Raw genomic sequence first — 14324 nt, forward strand, 5'->3', positions numbered from 1 at the left:
GGGTATATATCAAAGGGACAGCTTGAGGGGGCTCCTGCTTGTCAACTATGAGATAATATGAGCATTAAAATAAATAATGACCATAACATTATTATCCATTGAATGAAATAGCAACTTTAAATCCATACAGATATAAATAAATGAAGATAATGAAATTTGGTTGAGATATAGGATCTCTCCCCACAAAAAATTTATTAATTACAAAGAGAAAAAGAGCAATTTTGTAGTGGAGAGTCCTGTCAGACACCACCCTGATCAAGTAATCAAAATGAACGGCACAATAATGGGATAAATCAAATGTATGAGATACAATGAAAAGAATACAGCATCACTTCTGTGATACTTCTCACCAAAGATGCATAATTTTAATTTAATCATTAGTAAACCTCAGATAAAGCCAAAATGAAGGACATTCTGCAAAATAACTGGCTTGTCATCTTCAAAAATGTCATGAGATTCAAGCAAGTAGAAACTGAGAACTGTTCCAGATTGAAGGAGCTTAAAGAAATATAACTGTGTTTTTCTGAATTGGATCTTTTTGCTATAAAGAACATTATTGAGATAACTGACAAACTTGAATGGAGTCTAAGAGTTGACAGTGGAATGAAATGGTTATATTGTGTTTATGTAGGAGAATGTCTTTATTTTAGGAATCCACTAATGTATTGGGGAGATTATGAGCATCAGATTGGCAATTTGCTCTCCAATGGTTCAGGTGAAAAAAACATACCATAGTTGCAACTTTTTTTGAGATTGCTTCAAAATGAAAACTTAAAAAAATATATATTCGCTTTGGCCACTTAATTTCCTAGGTCTTTGCACATGCCCCTACACCAGCCCTTTCCCCAGAATTACCCCCTTGGGAACCCTTGCTTCTCCGTCATGTCATTTCCTCTGTGTAGGGAGGGTACCCTTTACAATATGTACCATGTTCCCTGGCATTAACGTTTACCTGTCTATGTCTACATTTCTATTTACCCCAAAGCATAGATAGAGTCCATGCCCATCACACTCATATCTGTATCCCTAGTACTTAGCACAGCACCTGGCATTGTGCTTGATGAACAGCCATGCAGAGAGGGAGAGAGACAAGATTATAGGTGTAAATTTGGGAAACACTTCTAGAGCCAACAAGGTTAAGTGGGGAAAGCAGGAGATTTGGATACTGCCTAGCCTAGGTTTGAATTACAGCTGGGTGATCCTAGACAAGACTTAGACTCTCTGAGCCTTGGTTTCCTCACGTGTAAAATGGGTTGTTAGGTGAAGCAAAGGTAATAAGGTTTGTAAGTAAGTCATCTAGTTGAGTTCCTGGTGCTTAGCAGGTATGCAACAAATTTTAGTTTCCCTTTTCACTTAAAAATAGGAATAAAAACCATCAAAGAAGACTAGAAGTTTAGAACTCCAGCTTATATTCCTGACTTTACTATAACCTTAGTATATGAACTTGGATACGTTATTTCACTTTACAAGACTTCAATTTGCTTCTCAGTAAAATGGAGGTGGAAAAATGGGGAGATGAGGAGTGGGCTTAATGACTGTCATTCTACCAAGATCTCATAGTTCTAAAATATAACAAGATTTCCCTTCTGGGTAATAGTGAGTACAGACAATGAAGGATAAGAAAGATTCTGCTATATTTAAAGGATGTTCCTCAGTTTAAGCTTAGCAGACTAAGTCCACCTCTGCTGTACTGTACAATTGACTCGTTTATACCTGTTTAAAGCAGAGGTAAATTGAGAGGTGGTAGTGTTGTTAGGTTACTGTTGAACACATTAATAATTTATGAGCCATCAAGGAATTAACACACACTTTCAGTTAATACTGCATTTTTCCTTATTCGTAATTCTTTGCCTAATTGCTTTTTCCTTTAAAAATAAGGGAGCTGAGACCTTGGATATTTGCCTAATGGCTCAAACAGAGCCATGACCCATTGCCAAGTCTTTCAGTCCTTTTATAGCCTGGGGACATTTGCCATTGAAAGAAAGCTGATGGGTTTGATTTTCCTGAAAGAGATACTTTGCACTGACCTCTGGCCCCATTAGATACTTTGGTCATTGCCCATTCACTGTAATGGGTGCAATAAATTTGTTTTAATTTAGGACATTATCAAGTAGGGAATATTGACAAAGACAAAACAATGTTTTGAAAAGAGCCAGGATGAAATCATGAATAAATAAATATGTTGAATTTAGCTGAGAAATTAACAAAGGTTTATTCATAAGAGTCTGACTGGACTATTTCAAAGTTAGGCCAAAGGTGATTCCATTTCTAATAGAAATGTCGTCTTTCTCTTTAGGCCAGAGGAAATGTGTGCATCATAGAAAGACATTGCAAAGTGTAGAAAGGCATTTATCCCTTCTGACAGATCTGTTTTAAATAGATCTATTTGTTTTCAGCTAAATGCCAAAAACAGCCAGATGAGTCTAGTAGCCTTTTCTATAGCAGGGCATTTATTTTCTTTGTGTAAATACCTTTATTAGGGATCTCAGCAGGCTGTTTCTCCACCTTTTCTTTGTATTAGTCCTTTAGAGTAGTGTCACAGCACTGAAATTCTGGTTAAACATTACCTGTCTGTGTTTCCTTTTGAGTGAAAGAAATGACTCCTAACTTGGATATATTCCTCTTGAGGAAGGGGATAAGGGTGCAGATGGCACTGATCCTTATGCTAATATTCTTACACAGGTAACATCGTTCGGACAGACAGCAAAAAGATCCAATAAACCGCAAAGCATATTTGCAAAGCTGTGAGGCCTTGGATGGTGTTGTTTTATGCAAAGTCCAATGGCTAAATCTTCCAGGTTACAGGTAGCCCGAGGGCATTTTTAGCTGCATAAAAACTAATTGGAACAACTTGAATGGAAGAAAATTTTGCCTGAAGTCTTTAATCACGCTGGTAACTTAATCGTTTTCTGTTCCACTTAGGGCAGTTTTAGGAAAATGAATCCATGCATGCAGCTTAGGAAACCTTACACAAGCTCAGAAGAGTTGGGGAGAATCATAAACATCTCATTTAGCAAGTTTGGGGTGTGTGTCTCATGTTTTGACATCACTGCTCAGGGACAGGAAAGCCATAGTTAGATAGGGGAAAGTATAATTTTTTAAAAGGTCTAACAAAGCAAGACACGAGAGAGCTGATTCTGGTTTCTCTATGATGATGAGGAATATTTCTCCATGAGGAATTTATTGATCATCTTTATATGCAAAAGGTCCAAAACTCTGTAACTCATGACTAATTCAGTGAGCTCTCCACACGGTAACACACCAACAGTTTGACATGTGCTGCTGTGAAATGAAGTGTATTTTAGAAGAAAGAGAGTGGACTGAAAGTCTAAAGACCTTTTGATCAAGTTCCGGTTCTGCCTCTTGCTAGCTCTGTAAGTTTATGCAGGTTATTCAAACTTCTTGAGCCTGACTTTCCACCTGCATGGAATTAATACTTTCTCAGACACCTCATGGAGGTTTTGTAAAAATTCTTTAAGCTAATCAATAGAAAAGTATGTGCAAGCTATAAAGCCCTCTGCAAATATAAGAAATTATTTTTATATCACTATGATAGGATAATGTTCTAGGTCATTTTATTTTTATTTGGTTGTTTTAATTTCACTCTTGCATGTAGACTACATGCCTTTGCTGTAATTCACCGAATCAAAATCCCCAGCTCTGCAAAAGCCACACTTGGAAGAACATGATAAAAACGGTTTCGTTTGGACTGTACGCCCATCTGAAGTCTTCTTTGGAATGTAATTCAGTCAGAAGCAATTATGGCACTGGTAAATATTCTGAGAATTCATGAAATCCCACAGTCCAAACCATGATTCACTGCTTCAATACCAAAGGCATTTGGAAGCCACAACACTGGCTGCTTTTGAGGCTCTAAATGGGGCCACTTGCACTCACTGTGGCACTGCCTGCTCCCACCACTCAGGAGAGATGGCACTCAAATTCCCTGGAGTCTCTTCAAACAGTATTTTTCTTCCTTCCTCGTGGACCTTCCTTAACAATGTACCTTTCCTTCCTCGTGGACCTTCCTTAACAATATACCTTTCTGGATTAAGAGATGACATAGTGTTTTAGGGTTTTTCCCCACCCCTCAGGCATTCAACATGAGTATTCTACAAATTTATCTTATATAAAAACCTTTGTGAAGCAGCGCTGAATTTTCCAATACCAGCCTTAAACAACCTGTCATTCAAATCCTTAAGGATGGGTTTATGTGAAAGTGATTTCTCCACACTTGCCTTTGCTTCATCTTAGATGGCAGTGTGGTTCTTCTTTTGAAAAAAAAAAGCACTAATGGAGATGGTTCCTTCAGGCAACTAGCATGGTTCAGTTACTATATCAAATGAAATGTATATAGACAAAAAGCTACAAACAGCAGCTTGAGTAGGAGCAGTAATGTGTAGCCAGGTATGCTGCGGCATGTGTGTGCGACTCAGGCATTCGGCCCTGGCCAAATGTCAGACAGTGCAGATAAGGCCGATAAAAATCTTCTGCCCAAGTGGGAACTGTGTAATCTCACTCTGCCTTTCCAACACATCGAAACTACTTTCACAAAGTCTACGTGGTTCCCAAAAACCTTCTAAAGCATCATAGAATGTAAGAAATAGAGGTCATGTGAACTCCAGGTGGATACTTGGATTCCTCTGTAGCGCCCTGCGCTACCAGACGCTCCAGCCATAGCTTGAATACATCCAGGGATGGGACGGTACCTCCTTCTAGAACATCTCAATCTATTTTTGGACAATTCTAATTTTAGGAAATGTGGTGTTTTGTTTTAACTATTCCCAATGTCTAAGGCTCTACTTAACCTGTGGGGAATGTCACCTATCTGAGGTCTGTATCGGTTCTGAATATTCAACCAGTGGCAATCCCATCTACCCACTTGTCATCTGGCACAGATCTCCCCTTGTTACTACAAAGCAATCAGGAGAAACTCTGCCCATTATCTGAATCTAGCTCTATGTTCTAACCTATGGATTTCCCCTTTAAATTTATACTTACCAAAAAGAAATAAAGCAAATCTAGCATGATTTTTTTCTTACTAAAGCCATGTTAGCTTCTAGTAATCAGAACTTTTTTTTTTAAATGTACAGAAAAACTCTGTTTTAATATTCCTTTTGGGAGTTTTGCCCATATGTGCATTAACCCACCAGTTTAGTTTGTAAACTAACTCCTGCCTTGAAGAATTGAAGTTGTATTTGGGTATATTCTATCTGCTAGTACTTTTCCCATTCTTCACAGTTCCTCTGTATCTTACATATATATTGATTTACTTCTCATTGGATAATATTTTTGCTCAACGTGCTTGTCATAAGCGTCACTATCTCTGCATTCATTTCAGCCAACATAGCCTCATATTTTAGTTTTGAATGTCCCTGTTGTCTTTGCTCAGGGTACATGAGTGACTGCAAACAGGCTATTTTGTGCTGACAAGCCATAGTCTGAATGGTGTGCAGACACAAAAATACAAATTGCATGTTTTGGATTTGGGTTTGAACTGGCCTCATTAGCAGCCAATCTACTAGGTAGTCTATACCCATAAAGCATGGATCGAGAAGCAAAAACTAATTTCTGAATTTTGGTTCTGCTCTTCATGCTGGATAAATTATTCATTCCCTAGTGCACCTTTATAAGAGAAAATGGCTGATGATTATGCTTACCTTTACAGATACATCACAGAGCTAATATGAACTATTTAGCGTAAAATAACTGAAACTTTTTTAACACTAAAATAAGATATATCAATAATATAATGTTGTAGTATGCAAAAACTAACCTAAAGACTATCTTGTTCTCTTTAAAAGAGAATGTTTCATTCCATTCCCATAAAAGGTATACATAAAATTACATTATAATATTATATATCATTCATATATATGCCTATATATGATATATATTATCCTTTTAGCATAAAGAAAGCTACCTAGGTGACCAGGAATATGAAACACTGAAAAATTGAGTGTTTTCCTTACCTGCCATTAGTTCACATCTACCTTCACTGAATTCATGGGGCAGCTGCATCCTGGAAATGCCTATTTTCACTGACCACAACTTCAGCAAACAGAGGTCCCGGTGTGTCTCTTAAACTCTGGGCTTCTGTGAAACTCCTGCTGAAGTCTGGATACCCGTGGGTTGAGGTAAACTAGTTCCACTGATCAGGGTCTGGTTTCTTCTGCTTTGTTTGACTTGGGTGTGCTTAGCTTCCGTCTGTCTGTCATCCTAGAATAGCAGCCAGAGACAGCCTGTGTGGTATCTCTTGGGCAGGAAGGTTAAGTCCCCTGGCATGAATTGCATTCAGCAACTAAATAAATAAGATAGCTTGGAGATGGGCTTTTATTCATAGGAAACCAGATAGCCTTTTTGATGATAAAATATTTATTCCCTATTGTCTTCTTGTTGTCAGGACTACTGCTTATGGCACGTTTCTTAAAAGGAGCTAGAGTGCTAAAGAGGTTATAGGAATTAGTAGGGTAATTTTTATTTTCAAGAATATCTTGAATGATATATTGCCCAGAACTGAGTGTGATTTGCCATTTAATGTTGATTGAGATCACACCATGTTCCACTTTAAGTCAATACTTCTTTTTAATCATTGTTTGCCTCTAAGAAACAACATCTTCACTTTATAGCTTAAGAAACTGACCAAACACGTCGTCACTTTTAAGGCAGCTAAATGAATTAATCAATGCGAATTCATGTAAGTGTTCAGAAAAATCTAACTACTCAAAATGAACATTTTGTGATAACTTTATTTAACACAATTTTATTATTTTAACTATTTACAAAGTACCAGCTAAGTCCTATTGGAGACCCAAAGGTGTTAGGATCTCTGACCTGCAGGAGCATTCTGTTTAGTAGGGTGTTAGTATACAAATACAGATCATTCTACACCAAGGCAGACTCTGATAAGCACTGTGCTAGGAGTACAAAGTACTAGAAGGGTATGGAATTCTGACTGGGAGTATCCAAGAGGACTTTGAGGAAATGCTGTCTTTGAGTTGGAACTTGACAAATAACAAAAGTAGGTAACATTTATTGAGTGCTTACTAAATGTCAGCACTGTTCAAAGTACTTCAAACTTATTCCTTTAATTCTCTTGATTAACATTATAAGCTAAGTCTTGTTATAATTCCCATTTTACAGTTGTACAAACTGAGGCACAGAACAGTTAAATAATTTGCCAAAGGTCATAGAGCTAGTAAGTGATGGAGTGAAGTTTCAAATTCAAGGAGTCTTGCACCAGAATGCTTACTGTCATTCTTAGCCATAACACCATACTACTTCCCGTCAGGGAAAAATAAGATGTCACCAAGCAGATTCAGGGCAGCGGCTCAGCCACAGCCATGGAGAAGGGAAAATTCGGGAATGTTTATAAAGGGCAAAGTTTATTAGTGCGGCTTGAATGTGGAGAAACAAAAAAGGGACTGAGGAATTGTAGACTATAAGATATACACAGAATGCAAGGAGGTTTGGATTGCAGAAGGTTGGATTTGCAGGTTTGGCCTGAGGAACTGCAGTGGGGAGCAGGGAAGTGCCTGGTCAGATTTTTGTCAGAGGAAGACCTTGTGGAGAGGAGGATAGAGTGACTGAAGAGAAGGACATCCTTTAGGGATCTATGAATTAAATCATTAAAAAACCAATTTTTGAGCTTCTCCTGTGTGCCAAGCACTGTTCTGAGTGCTGAGCATATAGCAAGGAATAAGGGAGACAAGATAGACAAGGCTTCCAATTTCACTGTTTGAAAGAATATGGAAATAAATGGATGAATAAGCAAGATAATTTTATATAGTTCTGAAACAAAGGAATAGGTCAATGTGATATGACAGAAAGCGACCATTGGCAGGGGAACGGCCACTTTGGAATGGTGGTCAGGGAAGGCCTCTCTGAGCAGGTGACATTCCAACTGAGGCCTGAATGACAGAGGAGCCAGTCACGGGGAAGGCAGGGGAAGGGTTCAGCAAAATAGGATTTGGGTTTATGAAGAAAAGCAGAATTAACAAATGCAAAAGCTCTGGATTGGGAAAGAGCTTGAAAGGTTCAAAGGACAGAAAGAATGCCAAAAGAAGTGCTTAGCAGAGGTGGGGAGGGATACACAGCGAGGTTGGAGAGGTAAGCAGGGCCAGGGCCTTGTAGGTTAGGGTAAAGTATTTGTGTTTTATTCTAAATGAACTGGGAAGCAATTGGAAGGTTTTAAGTATGTTTTAAGTAGGTGAATGGCTTACTCTGTTTTATATTTTGAAAAGATCACTCTGGGTAATACATGGAGAATGGATTATAAGGGGACAGAAGTGAAAGCAGGAAAATCAATTAGGAGGCAAATTGCAGAGGTCCAGAAAAGAAAGAGATTATATGGCCTAGACCTTGAAGGAGGAGAGATGGATGGATTAGGGTTACATTTTGGAGGCAAAGTTAAAAAGATTTGGATTAGCTGCAAGATATGGGAAAAAGAAAGGTACCAATGATGACTCCAATAATTTTGAACCCACTGAATGGTGTGGTGCCTGTAATGAGCTAGAGAGAACTAGCTTGGGAACAGGGGGAGTTACGAGTTCTGCTATGGACAGGTGGGGCTGTTCTGGGGGTAACTAGGTCGCCTCTTTCAGGATGCTAAAGTATGGATGAGAGAGGTGGATACCACAGGAATTACAGTTATACCATTAACTGACAAATGTGACTAGATATTAAGGGGAGGGCTTTGGTAACTTCAGGTTTGAGTCTGAAAAGGTAGAAAGGAAGAGATCCCATTAACCAACATGATAGAATAGGAGAAGTTTGGCAAAGAGAAGGCTTAATGAAAGCCAGGAATCATGAGGAAATTCCCATTTGAATAGTGGACAAAGGTACAGGCTTTAGAATCTGAAAGACTTGGGTTTGAATCCTAGGTGAGCCGTTTACCAAACCCGTGTAACAAGTTACTTGGTTGCCTCAGCCCCCATTTCTAATCTATAAGATGAGAGAAATGATTTGGTAATGATAAGATAGTGATAAAGAGTAAATGAAATGATATATGTAAATGCTTAATACATAGGAATCATGCAATAAATACTATTATCACTGTCTCTTATAATCACTATTATAATAATAACAATATAAAAATAACAATAACTGTTGGGATGTGTTTTATTTCTGTGATTATTACTAAGATAATAATGTTCTGACTATTAGTTCCTTTTAAGCAAGGCTTGCAAGGATATTACTCCAGATTTGATATTCAACTCTTTTTTGCTATATTTAATCATCAAAACAAATTACATGTTATTTATGTACTTTTCCCAACTTACAGATCAATACACTAAGGCTCAGAAAGGGTACCATGTCCAAGGTTACACAGCTAGGAATTGGAGCCTACCTGGAAGAGCCAGGATTCACACCTAGATCTGACTTGCTCCAAATAATCCTGAACTCTTCCCCAACAAATCACCAGTGAGATAAAAATACCATTGTACCACTTTGCCAGTTCTCTGGGATCTATGCTGAGTGAATAAATTCTGTTTTATAAAAATGTTATTAGCAAATCACCACCGTGGTTTTCACAGTGTCTCATGGAATTTTCCAGTGCTGGACAATGTGCCTCTCAAGGCCTGTCTTTGGAGGACATGAAGAAAAGTCTCCAGTTCTCACCCATTGACAAATATGGTAAGTATACAGATTCATCAGATTGACTAAGGAAACTACCCCTAGCAAGGTGATGTCTATTTGGAAATGAAGGAGAAAAGATTCTGTTTTGTAATAAGTAGAGATGAAGGGTACTTTAAAAATATTATATTATAAAAGTGCAGACTTTGCTCTTGTAAGTCTTGTACAAGTCTACAGTTACCTTTGCATTTAATAATGTGTGCATAAGTGTGTAAGTGTATGTGGAAGTATATGGGAGTGTGTGTGCCCGTGGGAAAAAGTACAACTCTTTTTTGAAAATAATCTCCTGCATCTCGTGACATTCCAAACACCTTGTTTCCACCTTATTGAGTCTACTACCTCTAAGTCCCACATTGTGCAGGTGTAGGGAGGAGGAGAAAACAAGAGATGAATTTCCACAATTACATCATATCCTTGCTAAAGAGGAGTGTTTCCTCTTTAGCAAGTACCGGAGGGTAAAATGTGAACCCAGCTATTCGCTCAAAAAGCTGGAGAGGAGGTGAGGGTATCACTGATGTGATCTGTTTTGCACAGGACTATTTTAGAAAGAACTAATAAAGCTCTTCGAAATAGTTAACATAGCTCTGTGCTCGCCCCTGGAAGCCAGAGGATGGGTAGTCCCCCTTATCAGCTGCCATATAAATGTACCAGGCCTCTGGTGTCCTTTCTCCCACCTCTAAGCCTGAGAAGCTCTATATTTAAATGGAATTTTAGTACAATGGGCTCATTTATTCATGGGAACTTCCTTTGACAATATGGAGGACTGAAAAAATGTACGTCAGTTAAAGAGATCAGATTTATTACAAAGACTGGGTTTGTGGAAGAATAAATTAGGTGGTGTGTGCCTGGTTCTGTGATATAGATGGCAATAGACCCTGCAGCTTTAGAATCCTCACCAATGCACCTCGGCTGCAAAGTGTCATACCTAAGGCAATAGGAAGCCTCTAAGAAACAAAGAAAAAAAATTGGTCTGGATAGATTCGACAAACTACTTGGGAACACTAAAGAAAGGAAACTTTGTGCTTCCGACTCCCAGTACATGTCTAGAATGCAATCGAGTGCTTTTTATCATCAGCTTTACAACATAATTGGCCAGTCCAGTAACAGGGGAAAATGTGCTCTAAGTGTCACATCACCACATTTTTTATAGATATAATATCATTTTTTCAAACCTTTACAGATGTGACTGCACAACCACAAAACAGAGGGCACCCTTTGAAATGTGTGCTTTGACCAGAAGTCTTTTCTTTCATGGTGGAGTTTCAAGATGAAGCATTTCTTAACGATCTGTTTCTTAAAGGGATAAGACGTTGAGCAGAATTCCTCAAAATGAAGTTAGACAAAAGTGATGCAATGATTTAAAAAAGTAGGGTTTTCCTATGCTAATATGTACCAGGGGTAGAAGAAAACATTAGCATGTTTGAATGGAGTGACAGTCCCAATAGACAAAAAAGATATATTCAATATCTCCCACTAGGAACATCACATCGTATAAGAAAGAACTCTTTAATTGCCCTCCATTTCTACTTCATAAACTAGTTGTGGTATAACAGCAACTTTATGAACTGTTTCTTCCCCACCCACAGAACAGGGCTAGAGAATGAAGATAAAATTAAGTACCTAACTGTACTTGAGACCTTTCACCCTGAAGTGACAAAACATGTAGACATGGTTCAGTCTTTCCTTAAAGCCTGTGTTCAAATTTCATTTGGTCCCTCTTAAGCTGAGTGACTGCACAGAGTCTGTCCTTCAACTCTGGTGATGATGGTGTCCATAATAAATGTCAGCATCCATGCCCTGCTGATTTTGCTACCCATCTCCGAAGGCGAGCCCTCCCACCCTAGAAGGACGGGTGCTCACAATCAGATTTCCACTGGAGTCCTATGGAGAGAGAGGCATGGAGCGTCATAGGCCAGAAAAATCCCATGCGGTACATTAAAAGGTTGATTATAGTAATGAAAGGATTACGAGCTTATTAAAGCATCTGTCTATGCCTGGGATGAAGTTGCGGTTTCAGTCTGGATGAAAGGAAATACTTTTGCTCTAAGGTGTAGATTTCTAGTCCGCCCAGAATTAGGATTCAGTAATGAGTATCCTGCTTCCCCTAATCTCAGCTGGCCAGGGCCAGCCCCACTAGCAGGAGAGGACCGGTCACAGCAGCGTTGGCAGCGGTGGTGCTGCCTCTCGGGAGAGTATATGTGCTGCCTAAGAGATTTTGACAGAGACCTTTCTTATGAAAATAAATATGCCCATCGAACTGCATATTGCCAGAAGTCTTAATGAAAATGTGGATGGCTGAGTTGGTTCTGAAAACTCAGCTATCAAAGGGGAAGCAAAAGCAGCATTAACTATTGACAAATGTTCCCATTTTCACAGAAACAATGAATGGTTTCCCTACTTGGAATGGAAAGGTAACTGCTTCCCTGCTCACGTCCTATGTTCTCTAGGACTGTGGCCAGATTCTGAGGCACTAGCTCAATTCTCTGGACACACCCAGGGCTATTGCTTCAATGAGCATCAAATGCCACTAGTATTCAGACCTAAGCACTAAAGTACACTTAAAAATTGGACTTTCAGATAGAAAAAAAAAACAACCAGAGCCAGCGTGTTACAGAGAATACTCTTTCCTTTTCTCTACTGCCATCTCCACCTCCCTTTTCAGCCATCAACAGTTTTGCACTCACTATGTGTCAGACACTGTGCTAATTGTCTTATGTGCATTACCAGCCTTATGACTTCTCCCCTCTACAAATGAAGACACAGGCTCAAAAAGGTTAACAAAATTCACAGAACTGGTAAGTAGTGGAGGCAGGGCTTAAACCCAGATTCGCCTGACATGAAGCCCGTACTTTTAGCCATCATGATAAACCACCTTGCTGAACTGTACCCTTCTTTACTCTGAATTCAAAATGTCACGTGGCCAGACACCCATCACTGATGTTCCTCTGATCTCAGCTCTCTGTTTTCATTGTAAATTTTGCTTTTGTTTTACAATTGCTCACCCACAACTCTTGTCCAAACTCTGCTCTCAGCCAGGAGAGGCTGCTTGGAAGCTGTGCGTTGCACTGGCTGAGGCTGGTTGAGAGAAATGGGGAGATGGGCTGAAAGGCCGATAAGTAACAGCTGAACTTCTTTCCTGATGCAGGCTACGTGTCTGATCCCATGAGCCCGATGCATTTTCATTCTTGCCGGAATTGTGGCAGCTTTGAGGACAGCAGCTGACAGCATTCCACATTTACCTAAGGAGAGTTTTCCCCCAAACTGACAGCAACAATTCCAACCATGGTAGCCTTGCTTCCATTTATATTTTACCCTCTAAGGTCTCCTTAAATTGGCTTATTCATACTGGTCCTATTTAATTCCCCACCACAAGTTGGGCTTCGGATTTGTGGCTGAGGAATGAAATGCAAAAGAACCAAAACAGAATGTATTTGAAGAATTGTTTTCAATTTTGTAAAGGAAAAAATAATTTTATGTTGTTGGTTGGAGATGGGGCCTTAGTCGTTGGTGGGGACTTAACAATTGTTATGTTTTCATAGACTGAATTAAGTAGACTTATGTTTGAGAGTCACGCGTTTGATTTCTTAGAATATTGTTCATTTTCTTATCTCATTATGTTACTTAAAGTGTCCAGCTCCGTGATTAAAGATTCTTTGGTGACATACAAAATTGACTCAGAAGTGTATTTTATTCCAATAAGACTTCTACTGAGTACACCTTTCTTTCAGATATATTGGTAAAAATAAGTATTGATCTTCAGATCAAGAAGCTTGCAAAAATATAACACTTATTATTTGGCCTCCTCTCTAATGGTACCTCTGTGCTCTGCCTGGGTGACCTGTTGCTGTCAGCACCGAGGTGTCACAAATGCCATCGGTACCGTTATGAAACCGACCCATGCATGCAAAGCTGCCATTCATACCAGGGTCTGGCGCAGTGCACTGGGAGGATAGTTGAGGTACCTGCTACCTTCAGAAAAAGAGAAGTCTTCCCTCCACACTCCCAACAAGGAAGACAGGAATGCTTCCACCAACAAAATAGTTTTGCCATTGAAAGACAGACCTGGAAAAAACAGTCAGGAAACCATGAAAATTCAGTGTTATAATTACTGCTATTCACCTTGGTAAGGGAAATAACATTAGTAAAGGAAGATTGGGCATCCTCTAAATCAAGGTTTCTGGATCTCAGAAGTATTGGAGGGAGTAATTCTTTGTGGGAGCTGTCCTATGCACTGTGGGATTTTTAATAGCTACCTGGCTTCTACCTCCAGACGCCAGTAACATCTCCCTAAGTCACAGCAATCAAAAGTGTCTCCAGACTTTTCTTAATGTGCTCTGGGGGACAAAAATCTCCCCAGGTTGAGAACCACTGTCCTAAATCCTGAGATCAGGGGGCTGAAGAGGAATGAAAGGAAGATAGAGCCTGACTCTGACTGGCTGCATTTAGGCAAAACTGCTTTCTCCTCCTCCTTAGTAGTGTGGATTCATAGACAAACGGAGCTGAATGAGTGCTGATTGCTCCTTCTGTGTCTGTGGCAAGCTGCTCCATTCTCCCCCCTCCCCTACCAATTAGAAATGATGTTGCTTGTGGGCAATTTCTATCAGAACAGCAATGTCCCCTCTATTCCTTCAGAGCCTTGCCTTATGACCTGTGGTCGCAAAGTTGAAAGTCCCTACATGTTCTGAAGA

General features: G+C 39.4%; 1 protein-coding gene across 6 annotated transcripts in view; it reads left to right on the plus strand.

Annotated features, from left to right (window-relative positions):
- TNNI3K (TNNI3 interacting kinase) overlaps positions 1-13291 on the plus strand; it is a 288508-nt gene extending 275217 nt beyond the window's left edge. For 4 of the 6 annotated variants that reach the window (XM_007182927.2, XM_007182929.2, XM_007182926.2 and 1 more), the window contains 2 exons: positions 9557-9636; positions 12782-13291. In XM_007182927.2, the coding sequence (XP_007182989.1) occupies positions 9557-9636; positions 12782-12858 (157 nt within the window). In that variant the 3' untranslated portion in view covers positions 12859-13291. Of the gene's footprint in view, positions 1-9536; positions 9637-12781 lie in introns of all 6 variants that reach the window. The other 2 variants (XM_007182931.3, XM_007182928.2) reach the window with 2 other exon arrangements.
- The last annotated feature ends 1033 nt before the right edge of the window (positions 13292-14324 follow it).

Source organism: Balaenoptera acutorostrata, chromosome 1 (assembly GCF_949987535.1).
Source record: "Balaenoptera acutorostrata chromosome 1, mBalAcu1.1, whole genome shotgun sequence".
NCBI classification, from domain to species: Eukaryota; Metazoa; Chordata; class Mammalia; order Artiodactyla; family Balaenopteridae; genus Balaenoptera; species Balaenoptera acutorostrata.